We start from the raw sequence: 24,546 nt of genomic DNA, 5'->3' as shown, positions 1-24,546 counted from the left end.
CCAAGCTGCCAGGTGTGCTGATTTGGAGAGGGAGCCCTGCATGAATCACACCTTTCCAAAAGGCTCCTACTCTTTTCCACCAGGTGGGAAATACAATTCCCGTTATAAATCTGGGGTCTTTTGTGTTTTAATAGTGGCCCAAGCAAGGTAGTGTTAGGGTGTAGGGACAGAATGATGTAAGATGGCATTGTAGGAATGAGTTTTGTCTAGAGAAGGTCCTTTTTTTTCCTGGATAGCTTAAACTCAACCTGTGGCAGGGAGCTGGCATTGAACAGTTATTTGGAGCCAGTATCAACACAGCAAGGTTTTATATTCTAGAGGTGGAAGGTGGAGTGTGCTTGAGGGGAAGCATGTAAGAAATCATAAATGTGAAGAGATCCTGCTGGACATGCAATCAGAACCTTACAAAATGTTATGCTGGTGAAGAAAGGAGGAATCTAGCACTTCTGTTCTAGAGATGAAAGTTTATTAAGCACCTGGAAGTGTCCCCTTTACTCCTCTACCCAGTGTACTTTGTGCCTTTGTACAAGAGAAGATGAAGATCAGTTCTGGAGGCCTCTCAGTCTTGCCCCTGGAGTTTGAAGGATTTCATTGTTTTTTCAATCCAGAGCCTAAAGCTTGAGATTCTGGTGTAGACACGTGGAGGTATCCCCTTCTTTTCCCCAAAGGACACAATGCCCTGGGCCACGTTTTCACACACAAGGGGGCCCCCAGAGTCTCCCTGTGGGCAGAGAAAACACCATTAGCTGGCCTCCTCCAATTCTCACACCCCGGCCTCTCCACTGGGGGTGGACACTTTGTTTGTGAATTCAGAAATAGGGCAGTCCTCATTCAGTCCGGGGGCGGGGGTCCTCAGACTGATCCTGACTACTCCTTCCAGTTGACTAAGGCCTCTCCTCCCCCAGTAAGTCTATTTCCATGAAGTGACCAATGACATTCAGTTTCCACTGACCCCAGGACCAGAGACTGAATTGGTGAAAGGCTGAGTACATAGGGGCATGAGTTGTTCCCTTTGCCCTGGTTCTCCTCAAACTCTGCTGTGCCCAAGGCAGGGAATGGTTAAAGCCGGTGACTCACCTTAAAAGAAGTCTTGTTCTCCTTTGGATTCCCCACACACATCTGGATGGTGGAGTTGTATACTTTTTTGAAACGAGAGACACATTCCTTGTCCTTTTGGATTTCAATCTGTACTTCATGCAGTTTTGTTGTGGATATATTTTGGCCAATGAGTCCCCATCCAGCCACAGTGCACACCATCCCTGGTGTAGCCTGGGATTTTCTTGAGGGTAATTTGAGGAGGCTCACCTCAGCAGTCAGCTTGGCCTTCTTTTCCAACTAAAGGCAGATAAAGGCAATTTTTTCAACAAATAGTCCACAAATCTCCAGACAGTAATGGGGTTGCCTTCTTCATGGCATTGGGACAAGTGAAGCCTTCATTTTAGGAAGGATGGTTGGACAGAAGGACAGCAGATTTAATCCTTCAGGATTAAAGTGTGCAAGACCCATTGGAATGGCATTCCTCACCTGCAGTAACATGATGTCATTGAAATAGTTGCTGTTGTAATCTGGGTGGGGGAAAGCTTTTTTTACAGGGATGATCTGCTTGGTCCTCTCATTGTCTTTGATGTCGTGGGCCCCCAGGATGACAGTGATGGATCTGCTCCTAGAGCAGACAGGGAGGTAGAGTCACAGGGGATACAGCTCAGGATCCCTGAAGGAAAATGGTTACTCAGGGCAGGGCAGGGTGGAGTTGGGAGGACGTGTAGGGGACAGGACTCTGGGCTGAGTGTCTCTGGCAGCCAGGGCTGGTGCAGTTCCTGGAGCAGATGGAGTGTGCTCAGTCATGCACAGAGCTCAGGTGTCTCCAGGTGAGACTCTGAAATTCTCACATGTGCACTCTGGGCTCTTGGGAAAAACCCACCTCCTTCCCATCCAGCCTTGATCCATGTTCTCCTTTTGTATAACAAGCCACTTGCACTGACCTGCTCCTCTCTCCCCATAGCTTACCTGTCCTCCACAGAGTCTTGTCTTCAGGCCCAAAGGAGAGGATTCCCTGTGGCGTTTTCTTTAGATGTATGAACTCACCTTTTCCAGCAGTGGGCTGCTGTCAGAACAAAGTCCTCACGCACAAGGAAACCCCCACATCGTTTTGTTTTAGTTGGAGTCTTGATCCAAAGAAATGCCATGTAGGGATGAGAATGAGGCACGGCTTCCCGGCCCCCGATGATTTTCCCTGAAAGAAAGGTTCTGTCCTGCCCTTGGTGCTCATGGAGCCAAAGGCTGAAGAGAGGAGACTGGGATCAACTCCAGGGAGGGAAGGATTGAGTGTGGTGGTGTTACCATCTAGGGGTGCGGGGTTCATTGTCCTTGTTCATCAAAGAATTGAAGAAAAGGACACAGATATATGAAGCAAGCAGCAGGTTTATGGACAAAGGGACAGAGAGATGGCTCTGAAGAGAAATGCCCCAGTGCTGGTATCTGGTGTGGGAGTTTTGGTTTGTTCTTTTTATGGTCTCTGGAATTTCCTCCTGTCTTTATCATGTCCACTGTTCACCCTCTGCTCACTATTATTGATTGGTGTCTTCTCTGTCGTTGCTTCTGTTTTAGTTTTTCTACTGGATCCTCCTTTAGGAGCATTAATATAAAGTGTCTGATTGGGTGCCTGGCTGGTGTCCTCAAGCACTTTCATCAAGCAGAAAGTTGACCTTACCAAAGACCCTCTCCATGCTCCCTTCTTCTGGCCCTGCCCCTGATCTCCTTGCTTGCCATGTAACCCTGGCTCTTAAGCCCTAGAGGCAGGGTCTAAGTAGCCAGCAGCAACAAACATGGGTCCCTGAGTGTGCACCTGGCAGCATTCCTGGCTTGAAGAGTGACCCAAAGACTCAGATACTCCCTCTGATGAACAGCAGGGTAGTCCTAGCTCTGTAATTCCTGCTTCAGCCATCAATGTTGACTGACAGGATTTAAGTTTGGAACAAGTAGCAAAGTCCCTACAGATCCTGGTCAGTCCTTTCTCTGAATTGTCCCAGTCTTCTTTCCCCTCTTGTTTCCCCCTTAGGTCCCACTGAGCTCCTACTGGGTAATGCGCATAAAGTCAGAATGTTGAGTTGTGTTTGATGTTTGTCTGCTGGAGCCAGACACCAAGTAGGTGCCCAGTAAAGGTCTTGGCTGTGTGAGGGAATGGCTCCTGAGAATCCTGTGGCTGAGGTTTGGAGGGGCAGTGCTGGTGAGATTGTGAGCACCAGGGAAGATGGGGTCTGACAAAGTCATTGTACCCATCTGTAACTGAAAATGACCTGAGAGAACACGGGGCTGAACCAAGGCACATGTAAGTGTTAAGGGATGAGAATGCCCATGACTCTGAGATCAAATGGGTCCTTGGCTGCATTCCTGTGCAGTGTGAGAATGATAAAGTTTGGATAAGCAGGTGGATATTGAGGGTAGATATTAAAATATTTGGTTAAAAAATTAATGGGCTTTAACTTGATTACAGAAGCCAGCCCCTTTCTATAAATTTCCCTTTCTTGGGGAATTAGTTATTTATTCTTTCCTGTTGGTAATTGTACTGTCATGTGTTCGTGAACGGACCTGCTTTCCAGATGGTAAAGGTAGAGCTGGGGAAGTGGAAGGTTCCCAGTGGCTCTCATGGAGACCAGCCTTCTGCCCTGCTCCTCCCCTGTGCTTCCATCCCCATGAGACCTGCTAGTCTTTGGGTGAGGTTTACCTTACTATGCAGAAATTTGCTGGAGGTGCACCTGAGCCGGGATGGTGGGGTGCAGCATCTGAGCAGGGCTGAGCTTGGGGTTGGGCCTCAGTTCTTAGGGATAGTCACTCACCTGCCTCTGCCCTTGGGCACAGAAGAAAGACCAACAGGAGCAGGAGTGGCTTCATCTTCCCAGGAAGGCCTCTCTGGTCAAAGAGGTTGGTGCATCCTCCTGGTCTTTAAACTCCCAGTGTTCTCTTCTGGTGTGGTGGGGGCTTTTTCCTCTGAGATGATCTCAGCCTTCCATCACTGCCTGATCAAGATCTGATGGTTGAGTAATAATTTGGCCAAGCCTAACCACCCATCACTCTTGATTCAGTGCTGACCACAAAAGCAAAAAACTGGAACCTGTGGTCAGAAGTTAGGGTTGCTAGAAGTGTTACATTGGCCATAGTGGCTCCTGGGACTCAGGAATCTGCATGTCATTGTGATAGATCCAGGAAAGTATTTATTTCCTGGGCTTTCATTGACCTTCAGGATGATCATTTGTTGAAACCCTTTCCTGTGTAAGAGTTGGATAAATGGAGATGAGCCTCTTTGGCTATGGCAGAGGATACAAAAACGTTAGTAAATAGAGAAGATGGAGGGGCTGTGGTTAGAGGGATGGGCAGAGTGGGGTGCGAGCAATGCTGAAGATGGTGTGCCTCAGTTGCCCAAGAGCTCAGTGGTTCAAAACCACAATGACAGGGTGAAAGCAAGCAATAGGTTGGTCTCAGCTGGATTGTGACAGCAGGGAGCCTGGTAATCCCAAGATTTTTTCCTTTCTCGGGAGTTCTCTAAGGAGAATTTTTAGGGTCCATGGCCAAGAAAGCTGGAAAGCCATTATGAGAAGGGGTCCTATGTGATTTCTGAGAAGCTGTTCAGAAGACTCTTACCTCAGATATCCTCCCTGGTAGGATTCTTCACCTATAGCGACTTCAACCTTATTCTTGAAGATTCTCAACAGTATCCATTTCTGTGCTGCAGTTGTCTTTCACTGATGTTCACTTATTTTGAATGCCCTTTCTCCTGGAAGTCAGTCCCAATCACCCAGAACCATAGGAATCCACTTATTTTACAGTTGATTAATTTCTCAAGGATTAAGACCTCTAGGCCAACAAAGACCAAGATTGTGGAGATAGACGCAAAATTGCTTGAGTGTGAGCCATTACATGTGATAGTCAAAGGGAAAACTGTTACCAACACCCCTTTGTTTCTGGAACCAGGTATTCTTCCTGTGGGGAAACACAAGCATACCTTTACTGCTGGCTTAAAGCCACTACAGTATCCCAATCTCACAGGTGGTGGTCTGTCATCTGTCCTTGTTATCTTCCATGGACTCTTTCACAAGTTTATCAGTTTAGCTGCTTCTGGGTGATATGGCACATGAACCTACTTCAGCACTTCTCTTATGGTGAAATATGTTTGTCGGTAAAAAGCAGTGTTGGGTGAGAGACAGTACACCAAAGAAATCCTGCAAGTTCTGTAGCTGATCCAAGACTGGTGCTGGCAGCAGTATGGCGTTGGGCTGGGAAACAGAATTATACCAACACACAATCCCCAAACACATGAGCAGACCTTGTATTCCATTTGTTCTGTGTCCTACTGGGACCATGTTGCAGCTCTCTCCCTGGCTGTGCTGGGATTTGACTTCCAGTGGGCCTGGAGGAAAGGAGTGATGGGGAAGTGGGTCTTGGTGAGTCCAAGCATTTCCTGTCTTAGAGATTAACCCATTGAGTCCCAAGTTCAGTTCTGTTACTATTTCAATGAAAGCATCATGGGTGTATTAAAATAGGTTGTAAATAATAATCTGGAGCTTATATATATGCTCCCTATGTATGTATGTGTATGTATATGTGTGTATTCAAATGCCCTAGAATTTACCTGTGGTTTACCATGAATGAATAGACTTCTAAAAACATGAAAAAGATTTCAAAGTTACTATAAGTGCTACATTTGTTGCTTAATTGTGTTCAGTTTCTGGGACTATGGGGAAAATGGGTGAGATAAAGAAAGGGGTTCCCCTCAAATGGGGAAGACTGGGGGTTCTTTCTCAGAGCAGGAAGAGGGGAAGGAGTCAGCCTGTTTAAGGTGCTAACCTGCCTCGGAGTCCATTCATTTGTGCCTCTGGGTGGTTTCAGCACAGAGACTTTCTCTCTAGCGAGGTTTCTGAGCAGAAAGCAACTCATCTCATGTTTGTAGATGCTGGGAAGCCATCCTAGGCTGTGTGTTAGAAGACATGTAAGGTCCCTTTCTGGCATGGTAGTGCGGGGACCTTCCAGGTCTATCCCACATTTTGTGATACCTTTGATCAGTCATTACCCTTGGACATTCCTTTCTTCTTTCTCTTCCCGAGGAGGGTAAAGGCCTACAACAATAGTTTTCAAAGTTATTGAAACCACAGAACCTTTTCCTCAAAGGAGATGTAACTCGTAAATTGGATATGTAGGCATATGACCAAGCCGCTTTTCTAAATACTATTTTTTGTTTGCTTTTCCTTCTGTGTTTTCCTTTTTTTTTTTCCAGTGCAGGAGCCTGGTCCTAGCATGTCTTAGACGCAGGAATTTCTTTCAGCCCCAAGTGCAAAGCTGTGTGACATCCATTGCTCTTTCCTTATAGAAGATCATTATGAGATTGTGTGGCAGCATGATTTGTACACAAAGAGATGGAAAAGGGCAAACTTTTGTGAGTTGCATAACTGAAGAGAGAGATTTTTCTCCATGTCTAAAAAGAATGTAGTGCGGTGTGTGTTTGGGACAAGGGGGCATTAATCTAGAGCTAGAACTTGTGCTAAACTTCCAGTGCCCCATATTAATGAGCAGACCCTGATCCAGGGCTGCGGGGTTAGCCACACATAGGCATACCTTTATTTAACAAAAAGTTACACACCATATCCAAGAAGGAACTTCCCACCAAAGACATTCCCAGGTGGCACTGGGGACATGGATGGGAATAGTAACCATAATGGCCTGAATATTAGAGCCATGTTTCCATTTTCCCAGGCCCCAGGAGCCTCCCTGATTCATGTTGTTCTGTATGGTAGGGGTGCATTAATGACGGGGATTATGTTTCTGAGCAGTCCAACTGGATGTGTGTGTGTGTCTCCTTCAGTGTGAATCTGTACACTTGCGTTTATATCTGCTACTTTGAAAACAAATGAAAGTAAGGTTGCCCTGGTAATCTTCTTTCCTATTTGTTGCCCTCTCTCATAAAAAGGAAGCTCTGGTGAATGGTTCAGCAGCTTCACATCCACAAACCAAATGATGAAAGTCACTTCCAAATTTCATAGTCTTTGTCCTAGAGCATCATGCAATATCATATTCATATTGCCTTTAACTGGAAATAAAACTAAGATATGAATTCTGAATTCTAATGGATTTCTCACATAGGTCTATGCCTTATGGACTGATAGGGAGTGTGGAGCAGGAAAATTTGGAAAGTCTCCAACACTGTCCATTCCACTTGGGTCTGTTATTGTGTTAACGTATATCCCCAAGTTCTGGGCATTATGAAGTGCTCAATGAGTGTGATTGATGGAAAAAGTAGTGTTTCACAGTCCTTCTGCAGAAAGACACTCTTTTCTGGAACTTTCACAACTGATAAAGCCTAGTTGACTAGCAGGGAGTCTCAGGCTGCAAGCCAGCTGTGACCAAGAGGAACAAGCTGAAAGAGGCTTAGGCTGCTGAGTGATCAGGTGGCCAGTGGACCCTGAGCACAAGGGAGGACATCAAGCTGAAAGTGAGGGGTTGCTTTAGCTGTGCCCAACTGAAAGAAGGACCAAGTGTTCTGGAGAGAGATCCTGCCAGCCAGGTCCTCCATGAACCCTGCATGATGCCAGCACTGCCCTGGTTCTTATGATGTCCCCTCTCTGCTAGGGCATGAGCTGGGCTGGCACCCCAATGGAAAGGCCTGATGGAACCCCATGGGGATCTGGGAGTCCTAGGTGGAGGGATTTGAGTAAGGGAGCAGCCCAGATCAGTGTGGCCTGGAGTGGAGTTGATAGAATATGAGCAGGGATGGAGAAGAATGGGCAGCCATGAAGTTGGAGGTCAAGGTGGACCCTGAACTCAGAGGAGGGCAGGGAAGGAATGTAATTCCATGTGAGAATGAGGGGCTATTCAAAGACTGTCCCTCTTAAGGATAAACCTGGGGAAGAGAAATATTCTGTTTAGGAGGGCCCTTCCTGTGCCCAGGGGGTAGGACCATGTCTTTGAGTATTGACCTTAGCTGTGCCTACCTGACCTCCAGGACTCATGGTGCTCTCCCCTTCCTCTCTGTCCCCTCATACATGGAAGGAGGTAGAAAACTCACCATGAGACCCAGGACAAGAGCCATCCAAAATTTCTCCTGGTGGTGCCCAGCTCCAACAGTGGCAGAAGGGCAAGCCCCAGAGACAACTGGAGTGGGTAGGAAGTAGCTGGGTCACAGCTTTGTGTGGGGTTTAGGCAGGTGTTGAGGGGAGAAAGAGGAGGGAAAAGCAGAAAATAGCAGAACTGTGTCATTGGCTGCCTGGCACACAGACCCTGTGAATGAAGGCCAGTGAATAAAGAAGAAACCAGCCTTCCCACATGGCTAAGAGACATTTATTCAGTTCTGGGCACCTCCTCCAGGGTGATTCTAGACTCAGTTCTGGGAAAGGAGGTTAGTTACAGAGGTGGTTTAGTCTGTCTTCTGTTCTTGGTGGCTTTTCATGGTTTCCTTTATCCACTGTAGGAATCTGGAGACTTTGGTGTAGACTCCTGGAGGTTTCCCATTTTTATTTCCATAAGAGACAATTCCTTGGGCCACATGGTTACACACAAGAGGGCCTCCGGAGTCCCCCTGTGAAGAGAGAAGAGGGAGGACTGAGCCTGTATCCTCCTGGTTGGATCCTCCCTGCCATCTCAGGCTACCTCTCAGACAAGGACAACCTGTAGGGTCTGCATTCAGAGGACTCTGCAGGACTCTAAGGGCCCTCAGCTGATATGTTCTGACTGTGGACATTGTTATTACTTCACCTCCCTCCCAGGGTCAGCCTCTGTCCTGATCCCCAGGTTCTGGGTCATCTCCCTATGAAAGTGTGAGGGTCCACTGTTGCATTGTTCAAGGTTGTGGAAGCAGGTGAGGAGCACAGACACCAGCATGAAGGATGAGCCCAGGGACCAGGGTGGGTGCCAGCACCGAGGAGCCACTTAGTGAGAGCAACTGCACACATAGGTGCACAGGTCTCTAATGCCTGTGAGCTGAGGCAGTGTGGAGCACTGCAAGCTCAGCTTTCCAGGCAGGCATCATTCAATGCAGGCCCTAGGTACTCCCAGCTGCTCCCTTCTTCTCTTTCCAGGGAGAAATCACAGCCAACTGGGTGAGGGAGNCCACAAGACACACCTTCCCAGGCTTCACCTTGTCCTTGCCCCTGGGCAGCTTGATAGGCTGCACAGCTGCATTCAACTTGGCTTTTTTCTCTAGCTATGGGGGAGAAGAAAGAGTTCAGTTCAGATAAGGGCCTCTGGGCCTGGACACCATGATGGCCAGGGTGCAAGTCAGTAAAAGGGCAGGGTCATGGTGGGAGGGTAGCACCTGCACTAGGGAGGGCAGAGGCAGCAGGGAACGGGACATACCTGCAATAACATGATGTCATTGTAGAAGTAATGATCGTCATAGTCTGGATGGGGGATGGTTCTTTTCACTGGGATGACCTGCTGGGTCTTCTCCAGATTCTTAATGTTGTGTGCCCCCAGGGTGACATTCATTGGCCTGCATAGAGAGTGCAGTGGTCATGGGTGATGTGGAGTCATAAAGAATACATCTAGGAGCTGTGAAGAGCAGGCTACAGCAGAGCAGGGTAGAGCTGTAGCTGAGGGGGATCAGAGAGGACAGGAGGCCTTGGCTGAGTGACAGTGCCCTCTGCTTCTTACCAGTTGAGGAGATTTCTGAAGCCATTGGTATCTGAACCATAGGTTTTCAGGACTCAATCATGCCCAGGAAAACACATGCAAATATTTTAAGTTTGCATTGTCATAGCAAAGCACACTCCCAGCTCTTGATATGGCAGGCTTGGCCACCTTGGTCTTTCTTGCACAGTAGTGCCTCTTGAGTCACCTGCCTTGCCCCCCATAAGACTTGTCTCACCCTCTTTTCCATCCCTGAAGTTATCTTGTGTACATATTCTCTCAGGGATCTGTGTGTCTACTGCGTACTGAATATGGAAAACAACAAACTGCAAAATTGTATGGCCTGGGAAATGAGAATGAGGATGGAGGCAATATATTGATCCCTTCCCAGTACATTCTTTCTCAGGGAGGAGATATTTATCAAGCATGGAATGGCAGGCTCTGGAAAGAGGGAAAACATTGATCCTTCTCAAAACAAATCCTAGCCCAGTCCTTCCATCTGGCCCAATAAAGATAAATCTTAAATACTGACCACTGACCCAGAACCCTCCCCTTGGCCCAGGTAATAACAGATCTCAAATTCCTGAGTGCCCAAACTGATACGCTTATTAATTAAAATCACCTCTCAGGGTAACCTATATAAGCATAAGCTCTCACTTTGGCCAGTAGCTCATTTTCTACCAGGAAAGTGTGTCCATCAGAGGTGTGACACTGTTCCTGAATATAGGCTTTTGCTGATCTGTGAAGTTTGTGTCTAGCCCAGTCCTTTTGTGCTAACATTGAGAAGGAGTCAGGGATATCTCTGGAATGTCTCCAGGAGGGTCTGGGTTGTTTCCTGTTCCTCACCTCCCTAAGCAGTGAGCGGCCGTCAGCACAAAGTCTTCTCGTATCAGGAAGCCACCACAAGTGCGCAATGAATTCTGACTCAAGAACTGAAGATAAGCCATGTAGGGGCGGGAGTGGGGCTTGGCCTCATGTCCCCCGATGATCTCCCCTGAGGAAAAAGTCACCTCACTTGTGTGCACCCCGTGAATCCAGCAGATGGGCATCTGTTCCATGCCTCCAGAACTGTGGGGCATTTGGGAACCTTGGATGACCTGAGTCTGGGCAGGGGCTGAGGGATAGGGCCTCACCTTCCTTTTCTGAAAAAGGTAAAGAAAGCAGGTGTTGGTCTACAAATTTTTCTTCCTTACATAGGTGGAGTTGAGCATACATTTTTAGGGGCAATGAAATCCCAGAGGAGCCTTCTGTTTCCAGAAATTTCTGAGGCCCTCCTGAGTGCTGTGCTGCCTAGGACACTGGCTGCTTGCTAATGGCCAGGATTTCAGTTCACTCTAGATGTTGTTCTGTCCTATTTTCTAGGCCTGACGTGTAGTCCATGGGATGCACAAAAGAATGGCTCCAGTTTGTCTCTGGATGAGGGTTGGTAGGGCAGTGCTGCTGGGGTTCTGGAAAGCAGAGAAGTTAGTGTCTGCCACAGTGGCTCTCACTAGAAAACAAGGAGTCACCAGAGGTCTGGGAAGAGAAACAGAGTTGGCGAAAGGGATGGAGTGGCTTGGGACTGAGAAAAGGAACTTTTCTGGGGACTGTGATTCCAGCATTTCTGGGGTCACCTGGGCTCTAGAATTCTCTGCTAAGCAGTTGGAAGGGGTGCACCTGTCTCACCCCAGACACAGGTGCCAGACCCACTTTGCCCCTTTCCAGGAGAATTGAACATTTTCTCCCTTCCACCCTCTGGGGTGCACTTGTAGCCAAGCCCCACTTTCCAGATGACCAGGATGAGGTCTAGGCAGGGGACTGAATCCATTGGCTCTTCTCCCAAACAGACTTCTGCCCCGTATGTTCCTGTTGCTAGCTTACCCAGTGTCTCTCTTGGGGTTCTGCAGTGGGGCTGGAACTGGGATTCAGAAGGCTCTGGGTAGAAGGCTGTATCAGGGGGTGTGCAGAAGGGATATAGGAGTTCTGTGCCCCCTGTGGGTTAGGGTTGGACCTCTGAGGGAGGGAATGGTCACTCACCTGCCCTTGCTTTGGGAGGCAGAAAGAAGGCCAACAGCAGCAGGCGCAAATGCATCTTCTTAGAAGGGCTTGTGGAGCTTCGTTCTTGATTTCTTTTAGTCCCCAGGGGCAGAAGAAGGTGGAGTGGGCTCCTTGATCTTGTGTTTCTGTCTGTTTTTAAGGCACTTCATCATAGAGGGCTTTATATGAGAGCTCCCTACCCCCAATGCCTGGTCTGATGACGTCTTCTGAGTGGTTGTGTGAGAATCAGGCAGTGACCACATCAGTACCGGGTGCTGATGATTCAGAGTGCACCACCTGTTCCAGCTCAGAATGAGAACCCAAGAGCATAAGGTGGAGACTGTAGGATGTGGTGTTAGCCAGTGAAGCATTCTGGGTTCCCAGTGATACAACCATCCATGGCCTCCATGCCCCGCTGCTAAGCTCATTAGGGTAATTTCTGTAGCAGACATGCGTTTAGCAGATGTGCCTCCATCTCTTGTGCTAGGACCAGCATGTTGGAGATGTGTCTCCTTCCCTTGGAGAGCTGACCCTCTGGTAGAAAATGAGCAGGGCACAGTTTGGGGAGGGGAAGGTCATGACCAGAGTGATGGACAGGCAGTAACAAGGCACATCTACCACCCTCTAATCCTACCTGGCAAACCTTTCATCATCATGCCTTCTTCCCAGGGAGATTTTATACATCTCTCACTTAATTACCAAAACTCAGTGTGATAGAGTCCACCTCTCATCTCAATGTTTCAAGCAAAATTCTCACACTGAACATTCACTGGCCTAAATTAACAAGGTGCTGAGGCTCCAGGAGTTGAATCCTCTGATTGAGCTGAGCCAGGTCACTTCTACTTCTCAGTGCAGACTGGGGTAGGTCCCACCCAAACCACTTGAACTAAGGATGGGAGAGGGTTGATATTCTAAAGGATAGTCAGCTCACTAATACCATGTGACATGAGAAAGCATGCTGGGCAGCCAAAGGACAATAATCGTCCTTTTAATCTTTCCTATGTTTGGTCAGAGAGGCACGCTCTTGACAGAAGGCTCACAGTAGACACTGGTATGCTGATGTTCATACTACACTGGAAGTGAAGGATTGCTTCTAGCTGATCCCATGCTCAGGTCTTTTATAAGAACAACTAAATATGGTCCACATTTGAAAGTGTGGAGCTCACCTGGTGATGATCAGCATCACAAGGGCTTTTAAAGAGTCACAACACGGGAGCTCACTGCAATAGCAACAGGAGGTGGCTATGAAATTACTGCAGTGGATGAGGATGTGCTGCAGTTCATTCATGCAGTCAAGATTTAATGCAGCCTCTTCACTTTTTTTTTTTTTTTGCCTTTCTCTCCACTGAGTGGCATCGCGTATAATCTGAGTTTGTGTGTGTGAGTTTTGATAAGTTTTAACTTTTATAATAAATGCATGCACACTGAATGGTAGCAAATGGTAAAATAGAGTCTTATATACATATATTTTATGCATTTATGACATACCCTTTTAAAAATTTTTCTCAATATTCTAGGCTATGAGGTTCCTTTTACTTTTTCAAAATTTTCACAAATCCACCTGACTGCCAAATCCACATACAAGCTGACCTATCCAGTTCAAACCTATGTTGTTCAAAAGTCAACTATGTCTCGAAATTGTTAGATTCTGGTGATTTAAGTTTTCATCTTTGTGTTCTCTGTATTTTGCAATCTTTCTAGGCGAACATTAAGTTTCAAAATGAGTAATTCCAGTGTAGGTGTCCTCTTTATTAATAGCAAATCATCTACATTTATTAAAGTTTTGCTTTGAAAGAAACTTAATGTACCCAACAGCAAGCATTTAAAAAATAAATTACTTGTCTAATTGTGGTTATTATGTGTCATTAAGAAAATATAGAAAATAGAAAGCAAAAGTAACACCTTTGCCTGTCTCCCACACAGATGTTTAAAGTTAAGCAGTGTATTGTACTTGGGACAATACTGTGCATGCAATGCAATTTCCTTTTATCCTCAACCCTACAGCTTAAACATCCTCTTAATGCTTTAAAAAAATCTATTATTCTCAGGTACATGGGAGGCTGAGGCAGGAGAATTACAAGTATTGAGGACAGCCTAGGCAACTTAGTGAGACTCTGTCTCAAAAGAAACAGGGCTAGAGATGTAGCTCAATGGTAGAATCTGTGCAAATGCAGGGCCCTGAGTTCAATCCCTAGTACTGAAAGAAAACAAACCAGTTAATATTTCCATAGTTTCTTTTTCTTAGTTGTTAAAAATTAATATGCATTTAATTCTTAATGTTGTAAGATTTATACAATAACTTAAGCAAATGAATTAAAATTAGCTGATTTCTTACCATGCATTGATAATTACCTTTAATGTCTTCTGTGATCTATCACATTTTTACTCATGTAATAACTTCATTTTTTAAATTAAAAAGAAATTATACTAAGCATTGTGTATGGCCTATTTAAAAACTATTTGGGATTGGTCCTGGAGGTATAGCTGAGTGGTAAAGTGCTTGCCTACCATGTGTGAAGCATTGACTTTGATTCCCAGCACTGCAGAAAAATAAATAAATATTGAGGTAAAATTCATATAATATACAATTAATTGCTTCAACATGTACAATTTCAATCTGCACATTACAAGCAACAATGAATGTTGGCAAGGATGTGGGGAAAAAGGTACACTCATACATTACTGGTAGGACTGCAAAAAGGTACAACCATTATAGAAAGTGGTATGGAGATTCCTCAGAAAACTTAAAATGGAATCACCATTTGACCTGGCTATCCCCCTCCTTGGTTTATACCCAAAGGGCTTAAAATCAGAATACTACAGTGATGCAGCCACATCAGTGTTTATAGCAGCTCAACTAACAATAACTAAAGTATGTAACCAACCTAAATGTCCTTCAACAGATGAATGGATAAAGAAAATGTGGTATACATATCCAGTAGAATATTACTCAGCCTTCAAGAAGAATGAAATGATGGCATTTGCTGGTAAATGGGTGGAGCTGGAGAAAATCAAGCTAAGTGAAATAAGCCAATTCTAAAAGACCAAAACCAGAATGTTTTCTCTGATATGTAGATGATATTTCACAATAAGTGTGTATCAGGGGGAGCTAGGGAAAAACAGAGTTATTTTGTATAAGGCAGAGTGGAGTGCAGGGAGGGGGTAGGTATGGGGCTAGGAAGGATAGTAGAATGAACTAGACATTATTACCCTATGTGCATATAGGTCTATATGACCAGTGAGATTTTACATCATGTAAATCAGAAGATTGAGAAATTATACTCCATTTATGTATTATGTGCATTCTGTTGTCATGTATAACTAATTAGAACAAAAAAGAAAAAATGTGTACAATTTCAGTGACATTTCATGCATTCAAAATGTGCAAACAAAACCTCTCTGTAATTCCAAGTTTTTCATCATCCCAGGACACTCTGTAGCCTGTCAGTCACTCTACTTTTCCCTTTATACTACCATCCCCCACACTGCCCCTGGCAACCACTATTCTTTCAGTCTTTATGGATTCACATATTCTGGATATTTCATAGAATTGGAATAATGTATGTATCTGTTGGGCCTGGCTTCTTTCACTTAGAATAGTGTGCTGAGATCCATCTAAGCCACAGCATGTATTGGTATTTATTCTGTCCTATGACTATTGTGTTACACCACAATTTATTCATTCATCTCTTGATGAGCATTCATATTGTTTCTACATTCTGAATGTTATGGTTAATTCAGAGATAAACATTTGTTTACAAATTTCTGTTGCCCAATATGTTTTTCTTTCTTTCTCTTGGATACATATCTAGGAATGGAATTTCTGGGTCATATGGTAATCCAATGTTGAAACTCTTTAGGAACCAAAGCATTATCCACAGTAGCTGCACTGTTTTACATTCCAACCCACAATATATGAGGGTACCTATTTCTCCACATACTTGCCAATTGCTATTGTTATTATACTTGTTGTAGTGGTGTGAAGTGGGGTGACACTTTGGTTTTTGATTTTCATTTCCTTCATGACTAATAATATTGTGCCCCTTTTTGAGTGTTCATTTGCATATCTTCTTTGGAAAGATGTTAACTCAAGCCCTATGCCCATTTAAAAAATTACGTTGTTTGGTGTTTCATTGTTGAGTTATCAGAGTTCTTCATATGTCATGGATACCAAACTATTTTAAGATATGTGATTTTAAGCATTTTCTCCCTTTCTACTCGTTGTCTTCATTTTCTCAACACTGACATTTAATACACAAGATTTTTTTGAAGTCCAACTTATTTATTTCATGGTTTGTTTGTTCTTTTGGTGTCAGACCCAAGTATCCATTGTCAAATCAGAAGGGCATGAAGATTTCCCTGAGGATTTCTTCTAAGAGTTTTATGTTTTAAACTATTACATAGGCTGTTGATCTATTTTGAGTTGATTATGAAGCATGGAATGAGATGGAGGTCCACCATATTCTTTTGCCTGTGGTTGTCCATGTGTCCCAGTTCCATTTGTTGAAGGTATTATTCTTATTTCACTGAATGGTGAAAACTTCCTTGACCAATTTTATTAAAAATCAATTGGCTATAAACGTTAGGTTAATTCTGAACCCTCAATTCCATTCCATTGATCCATGTGTCTCTGTTTATGCCAGTACCACCATGTTTTGATTACTATAACTTGTATTAAATTTTGAAATTTGAGAAATGGAAGTCCTTTTATTTCTTTCATTTTCAATATGGTTTTTGCTTTTTGGCAATTTAAAAAAATATTTTTTTGTACTCATAGATGGACAGAATGCCTTTATTTTCTTTGTTTATTTTTATGTGGTCTGAGGATCAAACCCCAGTGTCTCACATATGCTAGGCAAGTGCTCTGCCACTGAGCTACAGCTGCAGCTCTTTTTGGGATTCTTGCAATTTCATTGCATTGTCTTTTCCATTTGAGAAAACAAAAGCCACTGGACTTTTCATAGTATATTGAATCTGGGAAGTATTTCCATTTATCAGTATAATTTTCCAGTCTGTGAACATAGATATGTCTTTCCTTTTAATTAGGTCTTCTGTACTTTATTTCAGCAATGCATTGTAGTTTTCAGTGCATAATTTTTCATTTCCTTGGTGAAATTTAGTTTTAGGTGTTTTGTTCTTTTGTATGTTCTCATCAATAGAATTGTTTTCTTAATTTCCTTTTTTCTATCATACACATTGTGGTATATAGAAAAACAACTAATCTTGCATCTTTCAAATTGCTGAATTCATTTACTAAACTTTATCTGGTTTTGGTTTGAATCTTTGATATTTTCTTTATATACAGTCTTTTTAAAAACTTTAAAAAATTTATTCTGATTAGTTGTACATGACAGCCAAATGCATTTCAATTCATTGTACACAAATGGAACACAGTCTTTCATTTCTCTGATTGTACACAATGTAGAGTTGCACCGTTTGTGCAATTGTATGTGTACCTAGGGTAATTCTGTCCATCTCATTCCACCATCTTTCTTGCACCATATCCCTTTCCTCCCAATCCTCTTCTTTGCCCAGTCCAAAGTTTCTCCATTCTTCCCATTGCCCCCCACCCCCATTATGGATCAGCATCCACTTATCAGAGAAAACATTTGGCCTTTATTTTTTTTGAGATTAGCTTATTTTGCTTAGCATGATATTCTCCATCTTCATCCATTTACCTGCAAATGCCATAACTTTATTCCCTTTTAATGCTGAGTAATAATTCATAGTTTGTATATACTACAGTTTCTTTATCCATTCTTCTATTGGTGGGCATCTAGGTTGGTTCCACAGTTTAGCTATTGTGAATTCACATGCTATAAACTTTGATGTGGCTGTGTCACTATAGTATGCAATATTAAGTCCTTTGGGTATAGACCAAGGAGTGGTATAGCTGTGTCAAATGGTGGTTCCATTCCAAGTTTTCTAATGAATCTCCATACTGCTTTCTGGAATGGTTGCACCAAGTTGCAGTCCCACCAGAAATGTATTAGTGTATCTTTTCCCCCACATCCTCACCAACACTTATCATTGCTTGTATTCTTGATAACTGCCATTCTGTCTGGAGTGAGATGAAATTCTAGAGTAGTTTTGATTTGCATTTCTCTAATTACTAGAGATGTTGAACATTGTTTCATATATTTGTTGGTCACTTGTATATGTTCTGTACTTGTACATGTATGTAGTCTGTTCAGTTCCTTAGCTCATTTATTGATTGGGTTATTGTTCTTTGTGTGTGTGTGTGTGTGTGTGTGTGTGCATGTGTTAAGCTTTTTGAGTTCTTTATATATCCTGGAAATTAGTGCTCTATCTGATTTGCTTGTGGTTAAGATATTCTTCCACTCTCTAGGCTCTCTTTTCACCTCATTGTTTGTTTCTTTTGCTGAGAAGAAACTGTTTAGTTTGAATCCATCCTGTTTATTGATTCTTTATTTTATTTTTGCACTTTAGGAGTCTTGTTAAGTAAGTCAGTGCCTAATCTAACAAGATGAAGATTGGGGCCTGCTTTTTCTTCTGTTAGATTCAGGGTCTCTGTCTAATTCCTAGGCCCTTGATACACATACAGTTGAGTCTTATGCATGGTGAGAGATAAGAATTTTTATTTTGGTGCATATGGATCTCCAGTTTTCCCAGCACTATTTGTTAAAGAGGCTATCTTTTTTCCAATGTACGTTTTTTGCCACCTTTGTCTAGTATGGCATAACTGTATTTATGTGGGTTTGTCTCTGTGTCTTCTATTCTGTACCTTTGGTCTACATGTCTATTTTAATGCCAATACCATCCATTTTTGTTACTATAGCTTTATAGTATAGGTTAAGGTCTGGTATTGTGATGCCTCCTGCTTCACTCTTCTTGCTAAGAATTGCTTTGGCTATTTAGGGTCTCTTATTTTTCCAGATGAATTTCATGATTGCCTTTCTATTTCCATAAGGCATGTCATTGGTATTTTAATTGGAATTGCATTGAATCTGTTTAGTGCTTTTGGTAGTATGGCTATTTTGCCAATGTGAATTCTGCCTATCCAAGAACATGGGAGATATTTCCATCTTCTAAGGTCTTCTTCAATTTCTTTCTTTAGTGTTCTGTAGTATTCATTGTAGATGTCTTTCACCTCTTTTGTTAAGTTGATTCCCAAGTATTTTATTTTTTTTGAGGCTTTTATGAATGGGGTAGTTTTCCTAATTTATCTTTCAGAGACTTCATCATTGATATATGGAAATGCATTTGATTTGTGGGTATTGATTTTATATATTTCTACTTTGCTGAATTAATTTACTAGTTCTAGAAGTTTTCTGATGGAATTTTTTGGGTCTTCTAGTTATAGAATCATATCATCAGTAAATAGTGCTAATTTGAGTTCTCCTTTTCCTATCTGCTCCCCTTAAATTTCTTTCATTTGTCTAATCCTAGAGGTTCGAGGATTATGTAGAAGTGGTCAAAGAGGATTATGTAATAGATGTGGTGAAAGAGGGCATCCCTGTCTTGTTCCAGTTTTTAGAGGGAATGCTTCCAGTTTTTCTCCATTTAGAATGATGTTGGTTTTGAGTTTAGCATAGATAGCTTTTACAATGTTGAGGTAAGTTCCTGCTGTGCCTGGTTTTTCTAGTGTTTTATATATACATCTTGTGTTGAAGATGTGCATGATGATAGCTTTGGGTTTTGGATAAACATCCTTTATAATGTTAAGGAATTTCTCTTTTCCCTAGTTTTCTGAATTTTGTAAATCATGAAGGAGTTTTAAATTTTTTCTAATGTGTTTTTCTGTGTCTGTTTTGATGATTATACGGCCTTTCTTCTCCATTTCTCAATATAGTGTATCACCTTGATTATTTCCTTACGTTGAACCACACCCTCCTTTCCTGGAACAAATCTCACTTAGTCATCAATGTGTGATCCTTTTATTGTGCAGTAAGTTTTGATTTACTATAATTTTGTTAGGATTTGTGCATGTATATTCATAAAGAATATTGGTGTGTGATTTTCTTTTCTTTGGACATAATTACTTGACTTTTGTATCTGTGTTTTGGTCTCTTTGAATGTCAGGAAGTGCTACCTCTTCTTCAATTTTTTTAATGTATATTTTTAAATTTGCAGTTGGACACAATACCTTTATTTTATTTATTTATTTTTATGTGGTGCTGAGGATCGAACCCAGGGCCTCGCATGTGCAATGCGAGCGCTCTACTGCTGAGCCACAACCCCAGCCCTTCTTTGATTTTTTAAAAGAAGAATTTAGTGATATTCTTAGGTAAATGTTTGATAGAAATTGCCAGTGAAGCTCTCTATTTCTGAGGTTTTATTTATTGGGAGATTTTTAAATTACTGACTCAAAGTTTTTACAGGTTATAGGTCTGGTCAGTTTTCTTATTTTTCTTGAGTCAATTGTGATAATTTCAGGATTTCTAGGAGTTTGTTCATTCCATGTAGATTATCCAGTTTTACTGGGTTCAATTGTTCTTTTACAATCTGTTTCATGGGTGGAATGTCTCTACTTTCATTTCTGCCTTTAGTAATATGAATCATCTTGTTCTGAGTTGATCTAGCTAAAAGTTTGTCAATTTTGTTATCTTTTGAAAGAAACTACCTGTGGTTTGATTTTTTCCATTTTACTGATTTCTTTCTAATCTTTATAATTTTCTTCCTTTGGCTGGACTGAGTTATTTGATTTTTTATTAGTTCTTTCAGTTGTAAAGTTATGATGTTGACTTGAGACCTTTCCTCTTTTATGTGCATGTTCCCAGTTATATGTTTCTCTTTTAGCACTGATTTGTCTGTATCCCATCCATTTTGTTATGTTTTATTTCCTTTCATCTCAAAGAATTTTCTAATTTCTCTTGTGATTTCTTCTTGGAAACATTGATTATTTAAGTGGCTATTTCAATTTCCAAGTTTGAGAACTTTTATTTTCCTTCTGTTATTGATTTCTAGCTTTCTTCTATTGTGACTAGAGAACAGAATTTGAATTATTTCAATATTTTTTGAACACAATGAAAATTGGTTTATAGCATAATGTATTTTTTATTCTGAAGAATGTTATATATGCACTTGAGAGAGATGTGCATTCTGTTGCTGTCAGACAGTCTAGATGGTTTCAGTGTTGTTCAACAATTTTGTATCCTGTAGAACTTCTGTCTAGATGTTCTATCCACTATTACAGCAAGGTATTGAAGCTCCCAAGGATTTTTATGGAACTGTTAATTTCTCCCTTCAGCTCTGCCAATGTTTGCTTCATCTTTCTGGAGAGCTGATGTTGGGTGCCTATATGTCTTTGAAGTTTACATATGTATTGTCTTCTTGAGGTATTGACTTTTATTCAATATGCAATGTTCTTTGTGTCTTTTAATTTGATTTATTTTACAGTCTACTTTGTCTGATATTAACATAGCCACCCAAGCTCGCTTTAGATTACTTTTGCATGGAATATCTATCCCCTGTCTTTTCATTTTATATAGTATATAGTAGCATCTAAAGTAAGTCTCAAAAGCAGCATATAGTCAGATCATAGTTTTAATCCCTTTTTCCAATCCCTATTTTTGAATTGGTGAGTTTAGTCCACTTACACTGAAGTGATTATTGATAATAAGAAACTTTTTTTTCTGCCAGTTTGCTGTGTGTTTTTTTATGTCATATATTTTTTGCTCCTCAATTCATCCAATATTGCTGTCTTTTGTGGTGGATTTTTTCTAATATTCAATTTTGAATGATTTGTTTACTTTTCTGAGTATATTTTTAAGTTATTTTCTTAATGATTACTATAGAATGTACAGTGAATATCCTATAGGTATACTGATGTTGTTTGAATTAATACCAATGTAGCTTCAACAACACACCTTAACTCTGCTCCTATCCAGATCCATACCACTCTTTAGTATCATCACAAATTATGTCCTAGTATATTGTGTGCCAATTAACATTATATTATGCACTTTCCTTTTAAATATTTTAGGAGAAAAAGACAATCTAGAGACCAAAAATACAACCATATTAGCTTTCATATTTATCCATGTAGTTAACTTTACCAGAGAGATTTTCATTTGACATTTGAATCCACCCACTTGTGCCTCTGGGTGGTTTCTACTACTAGAGGAAGGTGCTGTGAAATCCTATTACTGAGCAACTGCAGGAGGGCACAGAGACTTTCTCTCTAGGGAGGTTTCTGAGCAGAAAGCAGCTCATCTCATGCCTGGAGATGCTGGGAAGCCACCCCAGGCTGAGTGTTAGAGACACTTAAGGTCCCTTTCTGGCATGGTGGTGAGGGCGCCTGGGCTTGGTGTGAACACCTTTGCTCAGTCATTACCCTTTCCTGGACATTCCTTTCTTTTTCCTCTTCCTGAGGAGGATAAAGGCCTACAAGAATGGTTTTAAAAGTTATTTTAAACCACAGAACCTTTTCCTCAAAGGAGCTGTAACTCCTAAATTGAATATGTAGGCACATGACCAAGTCACTTTTTTAAATATTATTTTTTGTTTGACTTTCTGTGTCTTCTCCTCCTCCTTCTTCTTCTCCTTCTTTTCCTAATGCAGAATCCTGTTCCTAGCATGTATTAGATGCAGGAATTTCTTTCAGCCCCAAATGTGAAGCTGTGTGACATCCATTGCTTTTTCCTTATAGATCATTATGATTGTATGGCAGCATGATTTGTACACAAAGGGATGGAAAAGGGCATACCTTTGAGAGTTACAAAATTGAAGGTGTAGATTTTACTTCATGTGACAAAGGAGTGTAAAGTGGTATGTGCTTGGGACAAGGGGACATTAATCTAGAGCTAGAACTTGTGCTAAACTTCCTGTGCCTCAAATCAATGAACAGACCCTAATCCAGGGCTGTGGGGTTAGCCCCACATAGGAATACCTTTATTTAACAAAAAGTTACACACTGTATCTGTTATCTCCAAGACAGGAACTTCCCATCAAAGAGACTTCCAGGTGGCACTGGGGACATGGATGGGAGCAGTAACCATGATGGTCTGAATATTAGAGCCATGTTTCCACTTTCCCAGGCCCCAGGAGTCTCCCTGATTCATGTTGTTCTGTATGGCAGGGGTGCAGTAATGACAGGTATTATGTTTCTGAGCAGTCCAACTGCATGTGTGTGTCTCCTTCAATGTGAATCTGTACACTGGCATTTATATCTGCTTCTTTGAAAACAAATCAAAGTAAGGTTGCCCTGGTAATCTCCTTCCCTATTTGTTGCCCTCTCTCCTAAAAAGGATGCTCTGGTGAATAGTTCAGCAGCTTCACATCCACAAACTAAATGATGAACGTCACTTCCAAATTTCATAGTCTTTGTCCTAGAGCATCATGCAATATTGTATTCATATTGCCTGTAACTAGAAATAAAACTAAGATATGAATTCTGAATTCTAATGTATTTCTCACATAGGTCTATACCTTATAGACAGATAGTGAGGATGTGAGAAACTGATGTGACTCCATTTTTGAAAACAGTTTCTATCTCAAAGCCTGTCCAAGGAAGGGGGCATGACCCTTGTCCCTGGAAAAACCAACAGAGCACTCCTAAGCACATACCCACCATTCTGAGTTGTTTGTCTATAAATAACAAGAGATATGCAGCGCCAAGTGTCCCTGACTTAATTATGCTAGGTGAGGACCCATAGCAACCCCATAGCAACCTCCAATCAGCATGAGACAGGGAAAATGCCTGGGATTCCAGATGACCCCCCAGTAGTTTATGGTGGCTGATAACATGTTGGGAAACCATGTAGTTTAGCACATACACCCCTGTGGCTTAAACCAATCAGTTCAAAGGAATCCCCCTCTTGTACTAACCAATCACCCCTACCCAACTTGTTCCCATCAGTGAATGTGCTAATCAATGTTAAGAGTTGTTGTTTGATTTACCTGCAGTATGGAATGATTTGCTGTGTGATGTTGTGATGCATAGAGTACACCCCAAAACCTACAAAATATCACTGAACAAAGGACAGGGATTCATTCCCTGGGACCACTGCATTGGAAACAGTTGTGAGTCCAGGCTGGAGCTTGCAATAAAGACTCTTGTGTGATTGCATCAGATTCGGCTCCTGGAGGTCTATTGGGGCCCCACAAATCTGGCATTACAGATGGAGCAGGACAATTTAGAAAGTCTTCAACACTGTTCTTTCCACTTGGGTCTATTACTGTTTTAATGGTGTATCCCCAAGTTCTGGCCATTATGAAGTGCTCAATGAGTGTGATTGCTGGGAAAAGCTGTGTTTCACAGTCCTTCTGCAGAAAGGCAGTCTTTTATGGAACTTATACAACTGATATAGCCTAGAAGACTAGCAGGGAGTCTCAGGCTATAGGCTGGCAGTGACCAAGAGGGAAAGGCTGAAAGTGGCTTAGGCTGCTGAGTGATCAGGTGGCCAGTGGACCCTGAGCACATGGGAGAACACCAATCTGAAAGTGAGGGGTTGCTTTAGCTGTGCCCAAGTGAAAGAAGGACCAAGTGTTCTGGAGAGAGATCCTGCCAGCCAGGTCCTCCATGGGCCCTGCCTGGTGCCAGCACTGCCCTGGTTCTTATGATGTCCCCTCTCTGCCAGGGCATGAGCTGGGCTGGCACCCCAATGGAAAGGCCTGATGGAACCCCACGGGGATCTGGGAGTCCTAGGTGGAGGGATTTGAGTAAGGAAGCAGCCCAGATCAGTCTGATCTGGAGAGGAGTTGATAGAATATGAGCAGGGATGGAGAAGAATGGGCAGCCATGAAGTTGGAGGTGAAGGTGGACCCTGAACTCAGAGGAGGGCAGGGAAGGAATGTAATTCCATGTGAGAATGAGGGGCTATTCAAGGACTGTCCCTCTTAAGGATAAACCTGGGGAAGAGAAATATCCTGTTTAGAAGGGACCTTCCTGTGCCCAGGAGGTAGGACCATGTCCTTGAGCAGTGACCTCAGTTGTGCCTACCTGGCCTCCAGGAC

General features: G+C 42.4%; 1 protein-coding gene across 1 annotated transcript; it reads right to left on the bottom strand.

Annotated features, from left to right (window-relative positions):
• Window positions 1-449: 449 nt before the first annotated feature.
• On the bottom strand, window positions 450-11,794 carry LOC107147376 (granzyme B-like). The gene is made up of 10 exons (XM_015491812.2): window positions 11,629-11,794; window positions 10,459-10,606; window positions 9,340-9,475; window positions 9,034-9,187; window positions 6,065-6,110; window positions 3,837-3,940; window positions 2,086-2,233; window positions 1,525-1,663; window positions 1,078-1,335; window positions 450-721 (listed from the first exon to the last, which is right to left on the bottom strand). Exons 1-10 carry the CDS (start codon window positions 11,681-11,683, stop codon window positions 560-562), a joined length of 1,350 nt encoding a protein of 449 aa, XP_015347298.2. The 5' UTR covers window positions 11,684-11,794; the 3' UTR covers window positions 450-559.
• Between the last annotated feature and the right edge of the window lie 12,752 nt (window positions 11,795-24,546).

Source organism: Marmota marmota, unplaced genomic scaffold (genome assembly GCF_001458135.2).
Source record: "Marmota marmota marmota unplaced genomic scaffold, marMar, whole genome shotgun sequence".
NCBI lineage: Eukaryota > Metazoa > Chordata > Mammalia > Rodentia > Sciuridae > Marmota > Marmota marmota.
The sequence above is the reverse complement of the archived record's forward strand: the minus strand, read 5'-3'. Positions and strand labels throughout refer to the sequence as shown.